Below are 26,419 nucleotides of genomic sequence, written 5' to 3'. Positions count from 1 at the left end.
ATATATTATTTTTACCACTACCTCATCTCCCCAATTCTCTGACTTCACAAATGCTGGCAGTTTGGATATTTCCCCAAACATCAAGGACTGTTGATCTTGGTTCTAATCCATGAATCACTTCTGTGCTGGAGGATCTTTTATCTCTAAAGTGGAACATGATGTTGGATATCAATCTTGTCATAGTTCAGTTTCTTCATCTGGAGGACCCTTGATCTGAATTTCCTCCTAAGAGAATTACTTCTCTATTAGTTCAAATAGTTGCCCCATACCTCACCTAGGCACCTTTAATCTTGTTAATAACATCACAGAAGATAGCTGCTCTGTTTAAACATGTACTTTTTTCTTTGATGTGTCCTGAATTTCTGGACAAAGCAATATCTATAATTGGACGAGGTAGTCACTTTATTGCAATATCCAGGATGCTCAGAGCAGATAATTCCTTTTTCTTGACCATGCCCTGTATCACTGAGCATTGGCCTGTCTCACATGGAGTGAAATGCAGCTCAACTATTCAACTTCTTGAACAGTTTGGATGTTTTCATTCACCCTCTGTGACTATTTTGGTGGTGAAGTTGATGTTTTTCAGACTCTGTCATGTTACTGAGTGATTGCTGCTTACCAGCACTATCACGATCACAAGCGTTAACTTCAGTTTAAGAAGACAGAGAATTGTATATTTCCACCAGTCTTGCAAAGCCTGTTAGTTACCCTATGTTGTGAAAGAGCCGGTATTGGACTGGGATGGACTTGGTCAAAAATCACACAATACCGGGCATGCAACAACGCAGAGTTGCTGAGCAGAGGCTTATAGCCAAGTTCAGTATCCTTGAGGACAGTCTCAACCAGGATCTTGGGTTCATATCACACTACAGATTACCTCACCAACTATACATTCTCACACATATATTCTCACATATATAATGCGCAAGTGCACACACAAACCCTCTCTCACACACATATACTCTCTCAAACACACACAAACATGCACACTCTCACACTCCCTCTCAAGCACACACATTCTCTCTCTCTCTCTCTCCCCCCCCCCCAAACACACATACACATAAATCTATGGAATGAAATTGCATTTGCAGGTACATTCTATTTTGTTCAAAAACCACACACTTATAGACAGTCAGTCAAAGGGCATTTTATAAATTCTTATTTTGCAAATAAAACCAGTCTGACTCCAGGTTGAGACACAAACAGACTCAAAACAATGCCTCATACCAAAAAAGAATCATCAGACCTGAGGTATCACCTTTATACTGATTAAACCTTAAGTTACCTTGGGGCAGTTACTTGAAAGAAGTTCTGGGATTTACGTATTAATCAATCGAAACCTGCATCCCTGTTCTAACTGATTAAAGACTTAATTGTCATCTAGGTTTGTTCAATCCGTTTGCATAAATTGTATGACCCTTTCATCTTTTGCATATAAATTCTGTACCCAATGTATTCTCACTCACTAGCTACTTGAGGAAGGAGCAGGGTTCCAAAACTTTGTGGTTTCAAATAAAGCTATTGGACTATAACCCGATGTCATATAATTTTGACTTTATCCTATGTTGACAGTGTTAAAACAGTTCTCTTCTTTTAATTCACTTCTGGAACGTGGGTATCACTACCTGGCCAACATTTAATGCTTGTCCCTAATTGCCCTTGAGAAGGTGGTGGTGAGCTGTCTTCTTGAACCACTGCGATCATGTTCTGTAGTTAGACCCTATTAGGGAGGGAATTCTGTTATGTCAGCACAAATGAACTCAGTGGGTTCATTCTTGTGCTCGCTACTCTCTTGTATACTTGAAGAAACTCTTCTTTGTTTTTATATTCCTTGTCAATTTACTTTCATCATCAACTTTCTCCCTTTCTAAGATTTTTAGTCATCCACTCTGATTCCTCAAGTAAATTCCCAGGCTTCTGGCCTACCACAAGCTTTCACTACTTTGCATCCTTTAGTTTTTGATTTGATATTGTCCTCGACCACCTTTATTTATCATGGGAGATTCTCAATGTGTCCTACATTTCGACTGGAGTAAATTTTCGTTTAGAGTTATGGAAAGTCTGCTTAAATTTCTGTCACGCTCATCTACTGACTTTCCCCTTAGTCAATTTTCCCAGCTGTCTTTAGACAACTCTTTCTTCGTATCTCTGTATTTTCTCTTATTCAAGAGGACACTGGTCTGAGACTGAGATGCTCTCTCTCACACTGAATTTGAAACTACCATGTTTTGATCCCTAATCCCAAGAGGATCATTAACTACAAGATGGTTATTTCATGATGACACCATTTATAGTTTCCCAAACTTGGAGTCCTAGGCTTAATTACTTGGATTCTCAGAAACTATAGATCTAATGCAACTTCAATATTAACATTTTAAGAACCTTTACCTTATACAACAAAGAACAGTCGTGATATGATTTGTTTTTACCCATTTTTGGTAATTTGAACTGCTGGCACAGTACGTTACACTGACATTATTTAGTTATGTTAGTACTACAAATTTCATTCACCATTGGGAGATGCATTTCCATTGAATATATGACGTAATGTTTAATTCCACCTAGTACTATAGTTCAAAGCTACGTAAAGCACAAGATCCCAGGTTTACATGCAGCAGGTGATGGTTTGGATAATCTCAGCAGGGCAATAACGCATTACTAAATTTGATCTCAGTCCCTCTGGCCGGAGAGATGACTAGTGGTATTATTACTGGACTATTAATCCAGACACCTATGTAGGACTTGGGACCAGGTTCGTTACCCGCCACAGCAGATAGGATTTGAATTCAATTTTAAAAATCTGGAATTAAGAGTCTAGTGATGACCATGAATCAGTTGTCAGAAAAACCCCTCTTGTTAACTAATTTCCTTTCAGGAAGGAAACTGCCACCCCTACTCATCTAGCCTACATGTGACTCCAAATCTACAATATTTCTACACTGAATTACTCTCTAGACAATTAAGAAGGGCTGACCCAGCCAATGGCATCCTTATCCTGTGAATGATTTTTTTAAAAAAGGCAGTGGCATAGTTTTAATGTCATTAGACTAATTATCCAGAACCTCAGGCAAAATTTAAGGAATGTAAATTCAAATTTCACAATGGTAAATGGTCAGGTTTGAATTCAATAAAATTTGGAATTGAAATTTTCATAGTTAAAAATCACGCAATACTAGGTTATAGTCCAACAGGTTTAATTGGAAGCACTAGCTTTCGGAGCACTGCTTCTTCATCAGGTAGTTGAGGAGTATATGATTGTAAGACAGAATTTAAAGCAAAAGTTTACAGTGTGATGTAACAAATTATATATTGAAAAAGACCTGGATTGTTTGTTAAGTCTCTCATCTGTTAGAATGACCATGTTAGTTTCACTTCTTTCATATGTAAATCACAAAACTTTTTTTAAAAGTTACATTCTCAGGTTAACTGTAACAATTGGTGTCAGCCAGATAAGATGTTAAGATGTTGAAGGTGTTAGCCCCCTGGTGTTCCCTGTCTGTGCCATAATGTTTAGACTGATTCTAATCTAAAAAAAAGTGCCTAAGTCTGTAAGACGATGCATGTGAGAATGTGCGTGTGTGTGCGCGTGTGTGTATGGGGTTGAGGATTGTGAGTGTCTGTGAGAGAGTGTACGTGTGTGTGAGGGTAAGTCTGTGAGAGGATGCATGTGTGAGTGTGGATGTCTGTAGAAGTGTATGTGAGTGTCTATGTGCATGTCTGCGTATATGTGTGTCTGTGTGTATGCATGTGTATAGGAGTGCCTGTGTTTGTGTGTAGGAGTGTGTGCGTAGGAATATCTGTGTATGTGTATAGTGCAGTGGTGGTCACATGTAGTGTGACATGAACCCAAGGTCCCGGTTGAGGCCCTCCCTATGGGTACGGAGCTTAGCTATCAGCCTCTGCTAGGCCACTTTTCGCTGCTGCCTGTCCCAAAGTCCGCCTTGGAGGATGGTCACCCAAAGGACCAAGATCGAATGTCCTGGACCGTTGAAGTGTTCCCCAACTGGGAGGGAACACTTCTGTTGATTGTTGTGTGGTGCCCATTCATCCGTTGCCGTAGCCTTTGCTTGGTTTCACCAATGTACCATGGTGCAGGGCATCCTTGCCGGCAGCATATGTGATAGACAGTGTTGGCTGAGTTGCATGGGTACCTGCCATGTACATGGTGGGAGGTGTCCCCATGCATAATGGTGGTGTCCGTCTCCACACTCTGACACGTCTTGCAGCGCCTACCATGACGGTTGTATGGAGTTGTCCTGAAAGCCGGGCAGCTTGCTACAAACAATGATCTGTTTGAGGTTTGGCAGTTGTTTAAAGGCAAGCAGTGGAGTGTGAGGAACATCTTGGCGAGGTGCTCATCCTCATTGATAATGTGTTGCAGGTCGCGAAGAACGTGGCATAGTTTTTCAGCTCCTGGGAAATACTGGACAACGAAGGGTACCCTGTCGGTTGTAGCATGTATCTGTTTCCTGAGGAGGTCATTATAGTTCCTTGCTGTGGCACATCGGAACTGGCATTCGATGAGTTGAGCATCATATGAGGGTATCCCTGAATACTTTCAGGTGCCCCTCACATTCCTTCTCATCTGAACAGATCCAGTGTAAGCATGGGGCTTGTCCATAGGGGATGGCTGTTTTAATATGTTTTGGGTGGAAGCTGGAGAAGTGGCGTATTATGAGGTGGTCTGTGGGTTTGCGGTAGAGTGTGGTGCTGAGGTGTCCATCCTTGATGGAGACTCATGTCTCCAAGAATGAGACAGATAGTAGCGAGTAGTCCATGGTGAGTTTGATGGTGGGATGAAACTTGTTGATATCACTGTGTAGTTTTATTAGTGACTCCTCGCCATGGGTCGTCAATGTACCTGTTGTATAATGTTGGCTGGAGGTCCTGTGGAGAGAAGAAGTCTTGTTCGAACCTGTGCATGAAGATGTTGGCATATTGAGGTGCAGATTTGGTCCCCATGGCTGTTCCGTGTGTCTGGATGAAGAACTGGTTGTCAAAGGTGAAGACGTTGTGATCGAGGATAAAGCGGATGAGTTGTAGGGCGGTGTTCGGAGATTGGCAGTTGTTGGTGTTGAGTACTGTGGCTGTTGTCGCGGTGCCATAATTGTGGGGGATGCTGGTGTAGAGTGCTGAAAAGTCTATTGTGACGAGGAATGTTCCCAGTTCGACTGGTCCGTGGGTGCTGAGTTTCTGTAAGAAATCCGTAGTGTCATGATAGAAGCTGGGAATCCCCTGTTCAATGGGTTTCAAGATGCCTCATATACCTTTGTAAATGAAATTTTCATATACCTTCTTGTTGTGAGAGAAGTCAGGCCTGTGTAGAAGCACATTCCAGGGATGGCTGAGCTTGAAAAGATCTAAGAGTGAATGATGAAAAAAATTGTGATTTTATTTTTGCATTGCAGACACTGGGCATTGTGTTTCACGTCCGGTAATTTTGAAAACATAAATTTCGAGCAAGGGAAAGTAAGAATTCAGAAGTGCATGAGAGGGAGTTGATTTGTGGGAAGAATTTATGCTTTTTACTTATCACCAGTTTATAGTTAACAGAATTTTGAGTGTGAACAAGATAAGATTCATTTGTTAGCTCACTAGATGGGTTTACATCTGAAGATGAGACATTTATGCTTCAGCAGCGTCATGAGAACAGGGAACAAACAATTGAGAGAGGAGAGTCAAATAATTAATTAATCTTGATGTATGGAGAAGTAGTTATGGGAAAACAAAATTCATCATACCCCAAATCTACGTGTTCATCAAAAAGGCAGCACAGGCACATTTTAAAGACTTAATGTATTATTTTGGTCAATTACAAATATATGAAAGGTCTCAAGCTTGCTACCCAGTTTGTATTGATTGAACGGATAGGTGCACCACAATAAGATACATTGAAATCTACAGGAAAGAAAAAAGCCCTTTGGCCCATCAAATCTACACCCGTCAAAAACCGAACTGTTCTAATCCCATTTTCCAGCATTTGACACATGGTCTTGTACGCCTCGGCATTGTAAGTACACATCTAAATACTTTTTAAATGTTGAGAGTTTCTGCCCCTTCCATCCTTTTAGGCAGTTTGTTTCATATTTCCACCATCCTTGGGTGAAAATGTTTTTCCTCACACCTCCTCTAAACTTCCTTCCCTTCACCTTAAATCTATGCCCTCTGGTTAGAGATTGCTCCATTAAGGGGAAATGTTCTTTCCTGTCTACACTCTCTGTGCCCTTCATAATTTTATACATCTTAATCATGTCTCCTCTCAATCTCGCCTGCTTCAAGGAAAACAGCTCCAATTCATCCAGTCTCTCTTCATAACTGAAACATTCCAGCCCAGGCAACATCGTGGTAAATCTCCTCTGCACTCTCTTAAGTGCTATCACATCCCTCCAATGATGTGGATTCTAGAACTTCATACAGTACTCTAGCCATGGCCTAACCAAGTGTTATACACTTCCAACATAACCTCCCGGCTTGATGCTTCCCTGGGTCCTACTGTTCATCATGTATTCACTTGCCTTGAGTGTCCTGCCCTAGTGTATCCCTTCACATTAATCCAGATGGAATTCCATTTGCCACTGATCAGGCCATCTTACCATCCTGTTTATGGCCTCCTATCATCTAAGATTCTCCTCCTCGCTGTTTACCACCCCAGCAATTCGTGCATCATCTGTGAATTTATAACCTTCCAACATTCATGTCTAAATCATTTATATAAATCACGAACAGTAAGGGCCTTAACACTGACCAATAAGAAGGAACAGGAGTGTGTTCCCTTGAACATGCACTGTCAAAAGGTTCATGACTGGTCAGACAATTCTGTCATCCACTTTCCTACCTTTTCAATGTAAGTCATGATTCCCCTACTGATTTTAGAGGGATTAAGTCAGAGTCATAGAGGTATACAGCATGGAAACAGATCCTTCGATCCAACCCATTCATGCCAATCAGATATCCCAACCCAATCTAGTCCCACCTGCCAGCACCCGGCCCATATCCCTCCAAACTCTTCCTATTCATATACCCATCCAAATGCTTTTTAAATGTTGCAATTGTACCACCCTCTACCACTTCCTCTGGCAGCTCATTTCCATACATGTACCACCCTGTGTGTGAAAACGTTGCCCCTTAGGTTTCTTTTATATCTTTCCCCTCTTACCCTAAACCTATGCTATCTAGTTCTGGACTCCCCGACCCCAGGGAAAAGACTTTGTCTATTTATCCTATCCATGCCCCTCATGATTTTGTAAACCTCTATAAGGTCACCCCTCAGCCTCCGACACTCCAGGGAAAACAGCCCTAGCCTTTTCAGCCTCTCCTATAGCTCAAATCCTCCAACCCTGGCAACACCCTTGTAAATCTTTTCTGAACCCTTTCAAGTTTCACAACATCTTTCCGATAGGAAGGAGACCAGAATTGCACGCAATATTCCAACAGTGGCCTAACCAATGTCCTGTACATCCGCAACATGACCTCCCAACTGCTGAACTCAATACTCTCACCAATAAAGGAAAGCATACCAAACGCCGCCTTCACTATCCTATCTACCTGCGACTCCACTTTCAAGGAGCTATGAACCTGCACTCCAAGGTCCCTTTGTTCAGCAACACTTCCGAGGACCTTACCATTAAGTGTATAAGTCTTGCTAAGATTTGCTTTCTCAAAATGCAGCACCTTGCATTTATCTGAATTAAACTCCATCTGCCATTTCTCAGCCCATTAGCCCATCTGGTCAAGATCCTGTTGTAATCTGAGGCAACCTTCTTCGCTGTCCACTGCACCTCCAATTTGGTATCATCTGCAAACTTACTAACTGTACCTCTTGTGCTCGCATCCAAATCATTTATATAAATGACAAAAAGTAGAGGACCCAGCACCGATCCTTGCCGCATTGCACTGGTCACAGGCCTCCAATCTGAAAAACAACTCTCCACCACCACCTTCTGTTTTCTACCTTTGAACCAGTTCTGTATCCAAATGGCTAGTTCTCCCTGTATTCCATGAGATCTAACCAGTCTCCCATGGGGAACGTTGTTGAATGCCATACTGAAGTCCATATAGATCACATCCACTGCTCTGCCCTCATCAATCCTCTTTGTTACTTCTTCAAAAAACTGAATCAAGTTTGTGAGACATGATTTCCCTAATCAGTCCTTGCCTTTCCAAATACATGTACATCCTGTCCCTCAGGATTCCCTCCAACAACTTGCCCACAACCGACGTCAGGCTCACTGGCCTATAGTTCCCTGGCTTGTCCTTACCACCTTTCTTAAACAGTGGCACCACATTAGTCAACCTCCAGTCATTCCGGCACCTCACCTGTGTCTATCGATGATACAAATATCTCAGCAAGAGGACCAGCAATCACTTCTCTAGCTTCCCACAGAGTTCTCGGGTACACCTGATCAGGTCCTGGGGATTTATCCACCTTTATGCGTAAGGACTCTGCCACTGCAGCTCTCTGTGACAAATGAGTTGAAAAGACTCCTGATGTTAGTCATAAATTAATGCTCCTTAATTCTGAGACTATGTCCTCTAGTTCCAGACTCCCATGAAAGCAAACATCCTCTCAGCATTTACCCTTTCAAACTTAAGACTCCTTTCTGTTTCATTCTTCTAAATTCCAATGAGTAGAATTCCGACCTGTTAAATCTTTGCTCAAAAGACACTCCCTCCATACCTGGCAATCATAAAGTGAACATTGTTAAATTTACCTTGAATTACCCAAGATCTTTTCTTAAATAAAGGGACCAAACTACTCTCAGTACCTCAGATATGGTCTCACCAAGCATCTTGTAAGGTTGTAGTAAAACTCTCCTACTCTTACACTCCATCCCTTTTGAAATAAGGGCCAACATTTTGTTATTCTTCCTGATTATCTGCTGCACCTGTGTGCTAGCTTTCTGTGTTTCATGCATAAGTACCCCCAAGTCAGTTTGAAATGTAGTTTTCTGCAGTTTTTTTTCTCTATTTGAATAAAACTGTTAATTTGTTCTCCCTTCCAAAATGAGCAACTTCACATTTCCCATATTATCCTCCATTTGCCAACTTTTTGCCCACTTACTTAATCTATCAATATCTCTCTGTAAACTATTTGTACTCTATCCATTTGCACACTGTTCCTTAACTATCTTGCACCCTGCATTTCTACCCACTTTTGTGTTGTCTGTAAATTTGTCCATAGTGCAAATGCTTCCCCTTCCAAATCATTCACAGATATTATGAACAGTTGCAGTCTCAACACTTATCTCTGTGCACTTTCGTGGTCACAAGTCACCCACCCTAAAAAGAAAACCCTTATTCCCACTCATTCTTTCCTGCCTGTTATCTAATTCTATAACCAAGCCAATATACTACCTCAAACACCTTGGGTTCTTATCCTGTGATGTAACCTTTTGTGTGGTACTTTGTGGAACACTTTCTGGAAGTCCAAATACAACACATCTACTAGTTCCCCTCTGTCCACTCCAGTTGTGACTTCCTTGAAAAACTCTAATAAATTAGTCAGGCACAATTTCCCTTTCATGAAATCATGCTTTCTCTGCTTGGTTAGATTATGATTTTCCAAATGTTCTGCTTTTACATCCTTAATAATTGATTCCAATACCATTCCAAAGTAGACGTTAGGCTAATCACCCTATAGTTACTTGCTTCTTGCCCCCTTCCCTTTTTGAATAGGTGTATTACATTAGAAATTTTCCAATCCTCTGGTACTTTTCCATAACCAAAGGAGTTTTAGAAAATTATAGCCAATGCATCCACAATCTCTGTACCTACCTCTTTTAGGATCCTAGGATGCAAGCCATCCCATCAGGCCAGAGGATTTAGCTGCCTTTAACTACAGTAGTTTGTCCAATACTGCTATTTTAGTGATAGTGATGGTACGTAATACCTCTTCCTGTATTCCTTAGTATTAATGGGATGTTCAAATTATCTTCCACTGTGAAGACTGATGCAAAATATATGTTCAACTCCTCTGCCATTTCTTTGTTCTCCATAACTGTCTCCCCAGCTTTGTTTTCTAATGGGCCTCTATTCATTTTGACCTCTATTCATTTTGACCTCTCTTTTCCTTTTTATACGTTTAAATAAGCTCTTACGGTCAGTTTTTATTTTCCTTATTAGTTTGCCTCAAATTTACTTTCTTTATCTTTTTAGATTTCCTTTGTTGGATTCTGAATTTATCCCAGCCTTTGGGACTATTATGACTTTGCCTCTTTATATGCTTTTGCTTTCAACCTAATGTCTTCTTATCTTAGCAAAAATCCAAATAAAGGTGAATGCTGTAAATCAGAAACAAAAACAGAAATTGCTGAAAAAGCTCAGCAGGTCTGGCAGCATCATTCGAGAAAAAACAGAGTTAATGTTTCAGGTTGAATGACCCTTCCGCAGAACTAGGAAACTATCCCTAATTCACACTATGAATTTGTTATTGTACCTACTCTTTCCAATTTGATTAACCCAATCATTTTGAAAATATTTACATGCTGCTTCTATTTGTTAAGTTATAGTCCTATAGTATGACTACAGTTTGGGGGTCTGTACATTATTCCTACCAATGTTTTTTTTACCCCTCGCTGTTTTCTAACGTGTACCTAAATGGACTATACATTATCCAAGCCTAGTTCATCCCTCACAACTGTCCTACTTTCATCGCTTGTTAACAGTGCTATCGTACCACCTTTTCCATTGCTCCTATCTTTCCAAAAGGTCAACTATCCCTGAATTTAAGTTCCCAGTTTTATAACTGTGCTTCTGTAATGGCTATGAGATCATATTCGTTTACCTTATCTTCCTTTTTCTGAATGCTTTATGCATTAATGTACAAAGGCTTTACATTTGCTCTATTATCAAATTTCCCAACACTTACATGTTTTTTTTGATGCAATATGACATTCACACATTCTATTCCTTCCATGCAAAACAATATTAACTGCATCCAACACAGATACCCAACAAAGGAGATATGTGGTGAAAACACGATAAAAGATAAAGCAAGGATTCCTGCTTTTGATTAACACCCAGTAACTCTGCTTGGAAGTGTAAGTGAACATATTTGATGAAGGTAAGTTTTGGCATTGTGCCTCTATCTTTCCTCCTTCCCTTTGAACGGCCTTTCTATCCAGAATTTCTGATTTCATGAAGAATGGCTTTTCAGGGCCAGTAACATAGGGAAATTGATGGCATGCATTTATAACTCAACAGGAGATTCAAGCCATCAGAATGGGAGTGGAGAATAAAATTGGCACCAAAAAAATAGAAATCCATGAGAAATTTGGCTGGTTACTTATCAAATGAAAGTAAAAATAGACATAATGTGGACCAAAGCAATTTAATGGAACACAGAGCAAGGTCCTCACAGATAATTTAAGTTGACACCTGTACAAGTGCCAGTTACGTTTTTAATGAGAGAAGAACCACATGGATAAATGTGAAATTCTTGGTGCTGGATATCTCTACTATCTTAAGCTTCCTTGTGCATTCTTCAAGGAATCTTTTATTTTCAAATAGATTGTTGAAATTTATGATGTTTGTATATGTCAGAGTTAGAAAGCCTGGTAGGTTTATTTACAATTCATTCCTGGGATTTGGGTATACTGGTTGGGCTAGTATTCATTGCCCATCCCTAATTCCTCTGTTAAATATTAGTGCCATTTCAGGAGGCAGTTAAGAGTCAACAACATTGTTGTCGGTCTCAAGTCACATGTAGCCAGACCAAATAAGTAAGACAAATTTCCTTCTATAAAGAAAGATAATTAACTTGATGGTTTCTTTTTAAATGACTGCCAGTAATGGTTAGTTACATAGTTGGCATTTTAATTCCAGGTTTTTTAAAATTGAATTCAAATTTCACCATATGCCATGGTAGGATTCACACCTACAGTCACAGAACATTAGCTTGCAGTTCTGGATTAATAATCCACTGCATCCTCTATCTGTTTTGGGGAATTATTGCCAATATATCAAATAAAGTGCAAAATGGAAAAAGATCTGTTCTAAACTCCAATTGGCAACATTGACATAAATTGAAGAATGAATCACCAATGAATTCTAACATTTCTAAAACTGTTAGAGGAATTGAAATTTGATAGAAATGTACATTACATTGAAATTACAATATACGTTGCCCAGGGGTATGAATGAATTTCATATTCATGGCACTGTACTCAGATTTCAATCAAATTTTATTTTACATGCCAAACTAAAAGTTCATTGTTTAGTACAGTCCTTAAAAACTTTTCCCATACCAACTTTCTCCATTTATAGTTTTGATTCTTGCTGTGAACATAGAGATTGTAACACCACATGCATTCGTATAGAAAGAATGTTTATTTTGTGTTACTCGTTTTTTGTTTTCTAACCTATTATTGTTCCTGGATTTAATCCAGAATTAATCTTACAATTTTTAATGGATTGTAACAAATAATCAGATAAGCGTTTGTATCCCAGTAAGCTGAGACTTTAATTACTGACAGCTTCTTTTATGTTGATTGTCTGATTCAACTGAATTTTAATCCCTTGTGTCGGTTTGCAGCTGGACATCTTTTAAATTTTCAATCAGTTATTACAGTTGAGAAATGAATCCATTAGAATAGTTTAGTATGAAGTTATTGGAAAAAAACTTACTTTGAAAATGGTTTTTTTTCAGGCTTTCAGAACTGAACAGAAAAGATTTGCAGTCTTTAAAACTTATTCTTAAAAAAATCTTTCACCCAATTATATGAAAGGCTTTTTGAAAAACATTTTCTTAATGAGATCTGTGATGCTATTGTTAATTCATGTGTGGAATATTTACCAAAGGAAATAAAAAAGCATAAAATTTACAAATAAATTGTCTTTTCAGAGTACAGAATTAGATTATTGCTGAAAAATGGGTGTGGCTTTAACTTGTATTCTTGCAAGTTACCCTGACAAGTGCGAAATGCAAAACTTTAGACAATATGTGTCTTTTGTTCAACAGTAAGAGCTTCATGGTATCTCAGTGGTTAGCACTGCTGTCTGAAAGTGCTAGGGACCAGGTTCCATTCCACTTTTGGGTGACTCTGTGGAATTTGCACATTGTCCCCATGTCAGCATGGATTTCCTCAGGGTGTTCCAGTTTGCTTCCATAATTTAAAGATGTTAGGGTGAGGTGGATTGGCCATGCTAATTTGCACATAGATGTGCAGGCTGGTTGGATTAGCCATGGGAAATGTAGGGTTACAGGGATAGGGTAGGTCAGTCAGTCCGGGTAGGATGCTTCCACATTATAAACACTCTGTGCTAAAGATACTGAAATGTTTCTACAGGATCAAATAACTGAATATGTATTTGAAGCAGAGGAAGACAAAGGGCCTTTGGAAATATTTTGCAATGGCGTTTCTTTTGGTTTGCCCAAGCAAAGAACAAACACAGATGAGACTGAATAGTCATCTTCTGAGTGATTAACTTAAATGGTTAAAACAATAAAAGAGTTGCTGCTTTGTCACTAGTTACTTTAATAAAACTCTCATCAATATTAATTTGATCATGGCTCTGATAAAGAGTCTTATAATAAATTTACCTAATGGAGATAGAATGTACATGGAGTCTGATGTAAGCGAAATAAATCTAATTTCTGTTGGCATGTCTAATCCCTTTACAAGAAATTGGCAGGAGTGCACAAGTTGGCAAATAATACATGCAGTTCAACAGAGAATTTTTGAATTATGAATTTTTGAATAATTATGAATTATTTGTTAATCTGCATATGGAAAAATTATTTGGGAGGTTGAAACTCAGTGCTGAGACGTCAGATTTAAAGTTGAGAAGAAAGTGGATAGGAAGAATTTGTTTATGTAAAATATTGTTGAAGCATGGAATGCTTTGTCGCAACATATAGTGAAAGCAGAAACTATGGTATCCTGTACAGGAAACATTAATAAATATTTAAAACAGAGAAAGATACAATTTCATGGAAAACAAAAGAGTGAGACTAACTTGGGATTGTACAAGTGAAGTGTCTACACTGACACAGTGAATCGTTTGACTGCTGTGTTTTACTGTTTGTTTTGCTTTTATCAGAAACTAAAAGGAAGTAGAACCCATGATGTCAATGATAAATCAGTTTTCTTGGGATATTTTGTAAAGATTATTCAGGAATGGAATAGAGGCGCAAGTGCAATTTGAAAAATCGATGGTTGGGAAACAAAGGCCTGTTAATTTTCCTTGTTTAAACACTTGTTCAAGCTAGTTTTATTTACTGATAATAAATTTTAAACATAGTTGTCAATATTTTTCACATCTTAGACCTCAGCTCCAATAGCAAAAGTAAATTTCTTTAAAAAGGGCGAGCAAAATGACTCGCCCAATCCCTTTTTGTCTCTGTCCCTTTGTATTTCTGCTTTTCTTTTATTAAGTAAAAGCTGTTACACTTGTTTCTCTATTTCTCTGTTTATCTTTCTCTTTTTTCTTTATTCACTCCCCTTATTTCTCACTTTATTTCCTTTTTTGAGTCTATTGCTCTCCTTTTTCTTCTACTTGGCACCCATAAAGGCAGCCAAGTGAATGTTCCAATTATCTGTGAATGTGGAGCTAGATATAATGCCCTCCCCAAATGATTCTAAAATATTCTGATTGGGAACATTTTATAGAACAGCTAAACCTCCATAATATTGAACTTGCAGCGTTGATACTTAAGGAATACAGACTTTGAGCTCTATTTCTTTCACATTCTCAATTTTTTACCACATTTTTGAAGAAGTCAATATTACCTTTCTTCTTCCCAAATAGGTCTTCTAAACCTTTGGAAGATTGTATTGAGTAAATTTGACCAGACAATCCATTCAAAGTCATCTGCTAATACAGCAGAGGAGTATGCCAAATGCTGTGAAGAAATTCTTGGAATACCCGCTTCACCAGGTATAAAACCTTTAGAACAAAATATATCTTGAATCAGCAAAGCAATCAGGCCCGTGCGCCATCATCTCATCCTTGGTTCATTCCTGCCCCATATGTTAATCCTTTCTTTGACCATTCCCAACTAGGAAAGTCAAGAAAATCAGATAACTGTGGCCAATACAGGAGTCATGAGTCCAGGTGATTTTCTCCTGCTTTAGGTAAAGGTAATTGTAGAATCTCCTGGTTTATTACCCGAGCCTCAGGGAGAAACTCACCCAAATGGTGAGACCTTTCTGTGGGGGAGAGAATGTTTGATGTCTGCGTTATAGTCAGGATTGCCATTCCTAGACATGGATCAGAAGCAGCTGTGTGAGCTGCCAAGCCAGTCTTTTCTTTGGGAATACATCCCAGTTGTTTTGCTAACTATTAGGACTTATAACTTTTCCTCTCCTACCCAATCCCCATGCCTCAACGATGCCAACTTAATGGCCCTTCTTACTATTCATGTTATAATTTGGAGATGCTGGTGTTGGACTAGGGTGATGTGTGATTGTTAGCATTCATGTTGACTTGGCCAGTATGCACCATTGTGAGACCTCAGGAGGCATGCTGAGATGAAATGAAATAATAGTCTCCATGTTTATTATAGCTTTTGCTATTGTTTACGTGAAAATGAAAACTTTTTCAAGCATTTAGTTGCAATCAAGTACTTAATTCCTCAGAAAAACAGATCAATATTCATAACTCACCCCCACCCCACCCCATTATCTTTTTAACTGTCAATTGAACCATGAGCACAGGTTCCTATAATAACACATTGTTAAGATAGCCAGGCATTCGTAATGACACAGTGAGAGCTTTTGAATAATTTCAGTAATCGGCAATTATAACTACTCAAACATTTTCTCTCAGCTCTCACAGGCAGACCTTTTTAAAATATTTCTTAAAGAGCAGAAGATTTAACTTCACAGTTTGTCAGTTCTACAGAACTTAGAGCCCTTCAAGTGCATTCACGACAACTCTAAAAATATTTGGAAGTACCCACACTGAGCTAAGGCCCTTGCTGAAGCTAAAATGGAGTCTGATTGAAATCAACACTGAGTGGCCTGGCTGAATTTGGATTTTCCTCAGTTCTGAGTCATGTCCCGTCTGCATTTTTTAAATCAGCAAAAATAAGACATTTTAATTTTGCTTTCCATATGTTGTGATGATCTTTTTTTCTCAGTTGGTCATCCATTACCTAGTTAAAGGAATATAAGGAATCAGAATTAATTTCTTTCCTTTGGCAGGTGGAATTCCACAGTTAAACATATATATAATTAGTGTTCAGTCACACATTGATTAATCCAAAGAGATCTATGAGACGAATGTGTTATGTGTTCATGATGATTACTAAAACTCATCCTGGAAGTACATTTCCTACTGTAAAGCATTGGTGCTTCTGTACAACAATTAACCAGTTTGGCAAATAGTCGACCTGAAAAGCAAGTCAGGAATGGATTCGAAACAAAATCAGGAATTGCTAGAAAAACACAGCAGATCTGACAGTATCTGTGGAAAGAACTGTTCTGCAGAAGAGACCTGCACCCATAATCTTGCCCAGCAAGTTTAGCCATGCATGTGCTGATGAGCAAATGTGCTGAATTCCTAGGTCATTTATGTCAATTGGAGAGACTTGCCTCTCTGTCTCTAGTTCCATCACGTCTTATCCAACATCCCTCTATTCTTTTTCCCAACCTTGACAAACCAGCAAATTCTGGGATTGACCAATTTTGGGGGTTTCCATGGTTTCATTTCCTCCCAGTCCTCCTGCAGTACCAGCAATGGCCACCAATTGTGATGTGGCACTGTCCTGCCAGCCTCCAATTGGCTCTGTTAGGCAGGACAACCTCCTGGAGATGGAAGGAAGCCTCCTACTAAATGAAGGGCTAAACATTTTAAGCAGGACCTACCACACAAGCAGAGACACCCTTCTCCTACTTTTTAGATATTTTCTAACTAATCTAGTCAGTGATGTTATGACACACCTCTGGAACATGTGGAACTTGAACATGGGCCTCCTGCCTTAGTGAGAGAGATACTACCACTGCACGACAAGGGCGCTCCACTGGCTTTTATGCTGGGGTACAGAGACTCCGTCCTCAGTATATATTCCAGCCTCGTAGCTGGAGAACAGTTGGGAATCACATTGACTATTGGGAAGAGGATTGATTCATCCAAGAGGATAAAAATTGAAGCTTAGGGAATTCAAGTGAAATACTCCAGCTGCCTTTAAGTGGTCATTTACTGAATGAATCAGGCTGTTCTCCCTTCAGCAACCAAGAACTGTCATATCTGGAAAACCAACCTATTAATGTTTTTCATAAAAAGTTACCAAAGTTGGGTTGAATAACCTCCTGCAGCTATTTGCACGATTAACCTGTCTTCTGAGTGCCACGTGCTAGTGATCATGTGATCAGTGATAAAACCTCATTTTTTGAAGCAGAATGTTTCCATTTATTTTGTGTTAAGTTGTTCAGCAGGTTTGTTTCTGTCAGCCTGATAATTCAAAATATTGATAAGCTCTTGTTGGATTTCCAGTAATACTGCGAGTGCTGGAGGTGGTGGTGCAGTGGTGGGTCTGTGACCACACTGACGTCCTGGAGCACCTGCAACAGTTTGTGTTCAGCTGTTTCTAGGAAGACTGAAGGCAACAACAGAACTTTTCTCAGTTCAGCCGGCTGCTAATTGCAGTCAACCATTCTCTGACTGACTGCTGCTTACTGACTGTTTAAAAGTTACAGCAACCCATTTCCCTGAATGCCAGTTCACAACAATATTTCCAGCATTAATTTTGGCTATGCAATTAATGAAGTGAAGTACTGTTTTAACCTATGATTCAAAAAATACCATATAGCAGAAGATGGCTTCTTCTGAGGGGGTGCATGAGTAGTAGCAGCAGAAGTAGGACACATCACCCATCAAAGCTGCAACATTCTTCGTGGCCAATTTTTAAATCTTAATTCCACTTTCTAGTCCAACTCCACATCCCTTACTTCTCTTAGCATCCAAAATTCTATCTCAATCTTGAAAATATTTGTGTAACCTCAGTCCCCTGTTGTGGAGAATGTAACCTTCTGTGTGAAGGAGTTTCTCTTCATCACAGCGATAAGTGTCTGAACCCATAGCCAGAGACTGTGACTCTGAAATCTAATCTGTGCAGCCAGAATTAAAACCTCTCAGAATCTACCTCATCAAGTTCTTTTAAGATCTTTTCATATCTATATCAAGGAGATTTTTTTTTATTTTTTAAAACTTCATTGAGTACAAACTAATTATACTCAATCTCTCCTCACTGAACAGCCTTTCATCCTGGAAACTTTGTGATACCTTCTGTAAGGGAATTTTATATTTTTTTGGGTAAAGAGATCAAGAACTGCACATTTCAATTTGTGACCTGACTCTGCATAATCAGAGACAACTTTACACCTATACTGCTATCACCTTGCCTTAAACACTAACATAGAACTTGTCTTTCTAATTACTTCTGTGATTTGTATACAAGAAATCTTGAATCTGGTCTTTCCAATTCTGGTCTTGAATCTGGTGTATTGCTGATCCTTTTCCTCCCTAAGTGGATAAATTCACACTTACCTACATTATGTTGCACTTGCTACCTGTTCGTAGAAACCAAAAGTAAGTGCCAAACAAAATTTTGCCTTGTTGTAATGCCAACTTACCTATCATGCTGTTTTCAACCACATCATGATTACAAATATTCTTAAGATGGATTATTTTAATGCAAAATAAAGAATCACAGGGAACATTTGCAATACTATTTCAAAACGCCTATGAAAAACCGTAAGCTGTATTTGCAAGTACACTTTCTAATCAAAGAGGAGTTATTTTGTTTACTTGGTTTGTTCGGCAGGAACGAATATGCCTGCTACCTTTGAGCATCTGGCAGATGACTATGATGGTCAGTATTATGGCTACCTGTACAGTGAAGTTTTTTCAGTGGACATGTTCTACAGCCTCTTCAAAGATAATCACATAATGGATCCTACGGTAAAACATTTCTCTCCTTATTTTACACTCGCATTCAGTTGAAATAGTGTTTGAGTACCTTGGATTATGGCCAGTATAACAAAACTATTTTCAATTACACATTTAATTCATTATCTTCCACTGGCAATGTTTTGTATATTTAATGTTGTCAGCAGGGAATAAATATCTAAGAAATCATCCCTTTTAGTATCTTAACCCAATGCTGTACATTTCAGATGACCCTTCCATATTTCAGTTCTTCTGTTGCACCTGAGAGTTGGACTGACTGAAGGCAAGCTGTATGAATTTTAAAAACAAAAAGCAAAACTTGTAAAAAAGACTTACATTAATATATCTAAGCACATACATCAAAGTCTTGTAAACGTATTTTAAAGAACGCATTAAAATAAAAGGAAGCTAATCAATTGAGAAACAACTGACTTACAAGTTGCTGCCAAACATAAGGGAATGGTTATCCTTCTTAAGGGGAAGCAATGGGATGGTGTAGTATCACTGACAGTAATCCAGCAACTCAGGCTGATGTTCCGGGGACATGGTTTTGAATCCCATCATGATGTCTGATCAGATTTGAATGCAATAAAATCTGGAATCAAAAATCTGGTCTAGTATCGTAAAAACCTACGTGATTCAGAAATATCCTTTAAGGAAGGAAACTTTCCATCTCTATCTGATCTGACTACAGGCCCATACCAACAACAATGTGGTTAATTTTTAGCTATCTTATGAAATGGCCCAGACAGCCAATCAGTTCAAGGGCAATTAAGTAACATCTAATACCTATTTAATGAATGAATGGACAAAAATAATCAATGTTAGGATATTTATGTTTAATAGTTTATTGAATATTGCATTTCCTTCACTTTCACCCTCAGCAATAAAATTATTCTTTCACATGGTGTAGTATTGCTTATCTTAAACAGCAAAGGGTCAAATCATTGGAGAATGGACGTGCCTTGGCAGGTACACTATGGAACCCCATGGAAATGCCAATTCAAGATTCCTTGGAAGTATTATGGGAGGATAGGATTTATGTTGAAACATTTCCTCTGCTCCATGGGAACTTCCAAGAAAGTCTCTGATACTGTCAGATTGGGAGACTGCAAGCAGTTCTGACCTACCTAGATAGTAACCAGGAAATGTTAGACAGGGAAAAGCCTGGTCTTACTCCAGAGTAACAATACAATTCATGCTCCAATGACTTATACTGATTCTCCCCATCAGTCGATCTCCCTTAAATTCCCACAGCACCAAACCCTCACCCCTCCGACCTAGCCCTATGTGATCCTGACCAAACCTGACTCGTCTCCCTCACCTGACTCTGTCCTATCTAGTCCAACCAACCCTTGACCTATTCCACACTTCATCCACCTGGCAGCCTTCCACGTTACCCAGCTGTCACTTCAGTCAACCATAACCTTTTTCACCTATCATTACACCCACCAGGTACTTTGCAACCCCAATCACCTAGGAGAAAGTGAGGACTGCAGATGATGGAGGTCAGAGTCAAAACGTGTGGTGCTGGAAAAGCACAGCCGGTCAGGCAGCATCTGAGGAGAAGGAGAGTTGACGTTTCGAGCATAAACTCTTCATCAGGAATGAGGCATTAAGGAAGGAAATGTGGCTGTCGTAGCAAGTCTGCTTCAGGATGTGGCTGAAGTGCTTCAGGGTAGAGGAGACAACATGGGGTGTGCTGTGAGATAGAGACTCACAGAGATCCTTGTAAAGGGAGGAGGAAAACTTATTCAAGTAGGGCATCTGTGGAAGAGGTTTTGCAGTAAGCTTATAATCAACTAGGAGAAAATGAGGACTGCAGATGCTGGAGATCAGAGTCAAAAGTGCTGGAAAAGCACAGCTAGCCAGGCAGCATCGAGAAGCAGAAAAGTCGATGTTTTGAGCACAAGCTGTTCATCAGGAATGTGATGAGGAGCTTATGCTCAACGTCAACTCTCCTGCTCCTCAGATGCTGTCTGACTGGCTGTGCTTTTCCAGCACCACACTTCTTAACCCCAATCATCTTTTACCTGTTGCCTGTTAGCTACCATGTGCCACTGTACATTCTTATCCACTTAACTCTCCCATCTGTCCCACCCTAGCCCTTTAAGCTTACTACCTCATTTCATTTCAGGAGAACTTTTTAAATCAGAAGTTCAGCTCTGAATCTGTTGGTGGTGATGTGACAGCTTGGAAGACTTGAGCCATAATTTCTGGTCTGGTATGACCAACAGGGAGATCCACTATTTATGCTTATCCACAACCAACCTTGTTATCTGCAAGGTGGTTGGTGATTGACAATATTTTATTTGAACTTCCTTTAGCTCATCAGTCATACTTATTAAACTCACTTTGGTCATCGTTTCAACTCTTGGAAGAAATGCTTCTGTACTTCTGTGCCCTAGATGGCACCCCTTTATATGCTTTTTAAATACAGTTTCAGTTGTCCAGATTGAAAAGTACTACATTATTATGTTGATTGCACCAGAGTACTATAAATTTTAGAATGTCAAGGTAGTTATTTATACTTTAAAATAACTCCAATCAAGTAGTTTCACAGCTGGTTGTGTAAGTTGTAAAACATTTGTCATTTGGTGGGAAGAGAACCATCTCCTTGTTCAAGGATTTTGCTGCATATATTTCCAATACCTTCCCTGGTCTGCTTTAAATCGATAACACTCTGCCAGCAAACATTCCAAGTACCCAGCCCATATCCCTCCAAACCCTTCCTATTCATATACCCATCCAAATGCCTCTTAAATGTTGCAATTGTACCAGCCTTCACCACTTCCTCTGGCAGCTCATTCCATAACCGTATTACCCTCTGTGTGAAAAAGTTGCCCCTTAGGTCTCTTTTATATCTTTCCTCTCTCACCCTAAACCTATGCCCTCTAGTTCTGGCCTCACCAACCCCAGAGAAAAGACTTTGCCTATTTACCCTATCCATGCCCCTCATAATTTTGTAAACCTCTATAAGATCACCCCTCAGCTGGGTTGGGATATCTGGTCGGCATGGACGGGTTGGACCGAAGGGTCTGTTTCCATGCTGTACATCTCTACGACTCTAAGTAGGTAATGCTATGGTTAAACAGTCCATTCACGTCATCAGGTTCAGCAGTTAAAGATTTTATTCTGTGACAAGTTTCTCATAGTTACACAGGAGAACTTCTCAAAAATACAAAGATTTCAGCACAGTTTTTATTGGAGGAAATTCCTTTTATCCCAGTCTCAGCCTTGGGTCTTCTGGTTTCTGTGGCAAACTCTCAGTTGTCCAGTTTTCATTGGTCTGCAGAGCCCCAAAGGTATCCTAGAGCCCCAAATCTACTGAGAGGTGGCAAGCTTTGAATGATTCTTAGTTGTTGATACATTTTAAAAGTATTATTTTCTGAAGTATACTAACGTTTTCTTTTTTCATCAATAGGTTGGTTTACATTACAGAAATTGTATCCTTAGACCAGGAGGATCTTTGGATGGCATGGACATGCTCAGAAACTTTCTCGGACGTGAACCAAATCAAAACGCTTTCCTTCTGAGTAAAGGATTGATGATCAAACATCAAAAATGTCCTCATTGAAGCTAGTAAGACATAGGGCTGCATATTATCTGCCTGCCGACTGAGTATGTTAAAATAGTTCAGGGCTTAGCTATCCATCTTCCCACCAGCCCTAAGCTTCCCTCTGATAATATAGAGTAGGCAGTTGCCATCTGGCTCACCAAATATAATTAAACATCAGTTGAACTTGTTAAAGCTCAGTTGACCCCTGTATTACCCCACCCAAACAATGGAATTGTTGGCTTGGGCAGTCCATTGTATTTACGAATTATAAAAAGCACTGGAAGAAGTAGGGTCTATCTTCGAAGGCTGCCCTTTGGTCATCAGAGCACCCCCACAAAAGATAGTAGTCATTTCCTTTCTCATTTAAAACTTGTAATGTAAAACAAATGCTTCCAACTAGAAACAAAATCCATAATTCCCCCCCCCCCTGCCAACTCAGTGGCCAAACCTCCCCAGCCAATGGTCTCTACCTACCTGGGTCTAGGATTCAATCAGAACCTTCAGCTTACCACTAACTTTCCTTTCATTGACAATGGGAAGGGCCATAATTCTCTGCCCATGCATATGGATAAATGATACTGTTTTGCAATTTACCCTTAAGTGCATTATACACAATATCTCTTCACATTTTGCAAAAAAAAAGCAAAGAGATAACTGAGGTTTTTTGTCTAAAGTAACCATTGGAATTAAAATAAATGGATCCCAATTCATTATTTGCTTATAGTGGTCATCTGAACAAAAACAATTATAATTATTGCCCCACTGAATAATACATCCACTTTATTTTTGCTTCAATTTCTGTTCTGCTTCATCTATTTTTTTGCCTACAGCAAGTTATCCTGGCATATACAGTAAATAAAGATCATGCTGATGATGAGAAAAGCCAGGCACAAGGTTAAAAGTTGTTACCTCCATCACTGCATGTTTATTGAGTGATTGGCCATTGATTACAAGTCCAGTATTACTCAGCAATTCAATAAAAATCCTTTACCTGCTCCTTCCACATCTGTGACCTCAACCACCTAGAAGAACAAGGACAGCAGATACATGGGAACAGCACGACCAACAGCAGGCCACACAACACCCTGATTTGAAATACATTGCTGCTGTTCTGTCACTGTTGCCCAGCTAAAGTCTCAAACTCTCTTACAAACCACGTGTACTGATTCAAGAAAGCAACACACCACCACCTTCTCAAGGACAATTTGATATAGCAATAAATGAAGACTTAGCCAGCAATCTCCATATGCCTTGAATAAATAAAAGCAAAGACATTTAATTAGAAATCCACCATATTTGTAAATTTGCAGATGATACAAATATTGGTAGAGTTATAATAGTGGAGAGGATAATCTTAGATTACAGGATAGACAAGCTTATCAGATGGGCTGATCAGTGGTTAATGGAATGCAATTCAGGTAAATATGAGGTAATGTCGTTGGGCAGGACAAAAAGGCAAGGGAACACATGATGAACTGTAAGACCCTGAAAAACATTAGACCTTGGTGTGCTTAAACATAGATTTCTTAATCTATCAGGATAGCTGGATAAAATGGTTCAGAAGGCATATGGAATACTTGCCATTATTAGCCAAGGCATAGAATTAAGAGCAGGGAGGATTGCTGGAACGGTTAGGCCATAGTTAGAATATTGTGTGAGACAGTCCTAGAATCCACATTACATTATAGCGCAAGACAAGTTGAAGGGGAAATTCACCAAGATGTTGACTGGGCTGGAGAGTTTCAGTTATGAATAGAAATTGGACAGACTTTGATTATTTTCCTTAGAACAGAGAAAATTGAGAGTGGGCATAATTGTAATGTATAAATTTATGAGGGGCATAGATAGGGTATACAGGAAGGGACTTGATGGAGGGATCAATGACCAGAGGGCGTAGATTTAAGGGAAGATGCAGAAAATTGACAGGAGATGTGGGGAAAAATACTTTCACCCAGAGGGTGGTGGGCATCTGGAGTTCACTGCCTATAAGGGTAGCAGAGGCAGAAACTCTCACAACATTAATGTTGTATTTAATATGCACTTGTGATGCCAAGAATATGGACCAAGTATTGGGAAATTAGATTGGAATAGTTATGTGCTTGTTTTTGACTAACGCGGGCTTAGTGGGCTATATGGGTAGATTTTATTTAATGCTGAAAATGTGTTGCTGGAAAAGCGCAGCAGGTCAGGCAGCATCCAAGGAGCAGGAGAATCGAAATTTTGGGCAAGAGCCCTTCTTCAGGAATGAGGAAAGTGTGCCAAGCAGGCTAAGATAAAAGGTAGGGAGGAGGGGCGTTGGAAATGCGATAGGTGGAAGGAGGTTAAGGTGAGGGTGATAGGCTGGGGTGGGGGTGGGGGCGGAGAGGTCAGGAAGAAGATTGCAGGTTAGGAAGGTGGTGCTGAGTTCGAGGGTTGGGACTGAGACAAGGTGGGGGGAGGGGAAATGAGGAAACTGGAGAAATCTGAGTTCATCCCTTGTGGTTGGAGGGATCCGAGGCGGAAGATGAGGCGCTTTTCCTCCAGCCATCGTATTGCTATGGTCTGGCAATGGAGGAGTCCAAGGACCTGCATGTCCTTGGAATGGGAGGGGGAGTTGAAGTGTTGAGCCACGGGGTGGTTGGGTTGGTTGGTCAGGGTGTCCAGAGGTGTTCTCTGAAACGTTCCGCGAGTAGGCGGCCTGTCTCTCCAATATACAGGAGGCCACATCGGGTGCAGTAAATGATGTGTGTGGAGGTGCAGGTGAATTTGTGGCGGATATGGAAGGATCCCTTGGAGATTTTAGTTAATAATATTGTAGGTGATTAGATTAGATTAGATTACAGTGTGGAAACAGGCCCTTCGGCCCAACAAGTCCACACCGACCCGCCGAAGCGAAACCCACCCCTACCCCTACATTTACCCCTTACCTAACACTACAGGCAATTTAGTATGGCCAATTCACCTGACCCTGCACATCTTTGGATGGTGGGAGGAAACCGGAGCACCCGGAGGAAACCCACACAGACACGGGGAGAACGTGCAAACTCCACACAGTCAGTCGCCTGAGGCGGGATTTGAACCCGGGTCTCTGGTGCTGTGAGGCAGCAGTGCTAACCACTGTGCCACCGTGCCGCCCACACAGGTGTAAATAAAGAAAATAAATGTGAGGATTTATTGAAACAAAAACAGCAGAAAAACATTTCTATGGAGAAACCATCTGAGAGGCCAACCACATAAAAGCAGGAAAAATGAATACAAAGAAGAGCAAAGAAAATTTACAGCCCAGGAACAGGCCCTTCAGCCCTCCAAGCCTGAGCCGATCCAAATCTACAGTCTAAACCTGTCGCCCAATTCCTAAGCATCTGTATCCCTCTGCTCCCCAACTACTCATGCATCTGTCCAGATGCATCTTAATGTGTCAACGAGATAATGACAGCAAGTCTGAAGGGAAACAATGTGAACATATGGGTAAAAACAGAAAATGTGATGGTAGGGAGTCAGTGAGAATGAAAGAGCAACCTGAAAGGAAACTGGGTAAGCCAGTGAAAGTCATGCATGAACTTTCCACAGAACACTAAGAAATTTGAGAGGTGTGCAACACTGAGGAAAGCTGAATGATGGGTATCAGGTAAGAGCTTGACTGTTTCATTTTTTTTAAATCACAGTTTGATGTTAGTTTCCACTTTTAGGTGGGGAATAAAAAGTCAACTCCAGTATTTTCATTAACTTTATCATTTCAATGTTCCTTTTTTTAAAAAAGAGATCAGGGTCCTTCGAGGCGATCATTATAACTTTATACAGCATGATCTTACACAAGTTTTGGCCATTAGAGTTCAGCATCAAGTGATTTATTTATCAGGGGCTTAGTTGTTTAGAAATCTGCGGACTGTTTATCATTGTCAACCAGAAAGGAGCCATTTTATGATTGTCTGATTTTATGTGGTAAAATCAGAACATTTCTTGCATCCATAACCATAAGGTTTAATAAAC

At 39.8% G+C, this 26,419-nt stretch overlaps 1 protein-coding gene across 7 annotated transcripts in view; it reads left to right on the top strand.

Annotated features, from left to right (window-relative positions):
- The window catches only part of LOC122557939 (neurolysin, mitochondrial-like), a 58,429-nt gene extending 34,983 nt beyond the window's left edge, over positions 1 to 23,446 (top strand). For 4 of the 7 annotated variants that reach the window (XM_043706222.2, XM_043706195.2, XM_043706176.2 and 1 more), the window contains 3 exons: positions 14,749 to 14,877; positions 18,767 to 18,903; positions 22,316 to 23,446. In XM_043706222.2, coding sequence (XP_043562157.1) covers positions 14,749 to 14,877; positions 18,767 to 18,903; positions 22,316 to 22,468 — 419 coding nt within the window. In that variant the 3' untranslated portion in view covers positions 22,469 to 23,446. Of the gene's footprint in view, positions 1 to 10,945; positions 11,063 to 14,040; positions 14,173 to 14,748; positions 14,878 to 18,766; positions 18,904 to 22,315 lie in introns of those variants that run through there. The other 3 variants (XR_006313988.2, XR_006313989.2, XM_043706185.2) reach the window with 3 other exon arrangements.
- The last annotated feature ends 2,973 nt before the right edge of the window (positions 23,447 to 26,419 follow it).

This window comes from Chiloscyllium plagiosum, unplaced genomic scaffold (assembly GCF_037043375.1).
Source record: "Chiloscyllium plagiosum isolate Xiang-an unplaced genomic scaffold, Cpla_swu_hap1 HiC_scaffold_2, whole genome shotgun sequence".
Lineage (NCBI taxonomy): Eukaryota > Metazoa > Chordata > Chondrichthyes > Orectolobiformes > Hemiscylliidae > Chiloscyllium > Chiloscyllium plagiosum.
Note: the sequence above shows the minus strand (reverse complement) of the source record. Positions and strands in the feature narration are given on the sequence as shown.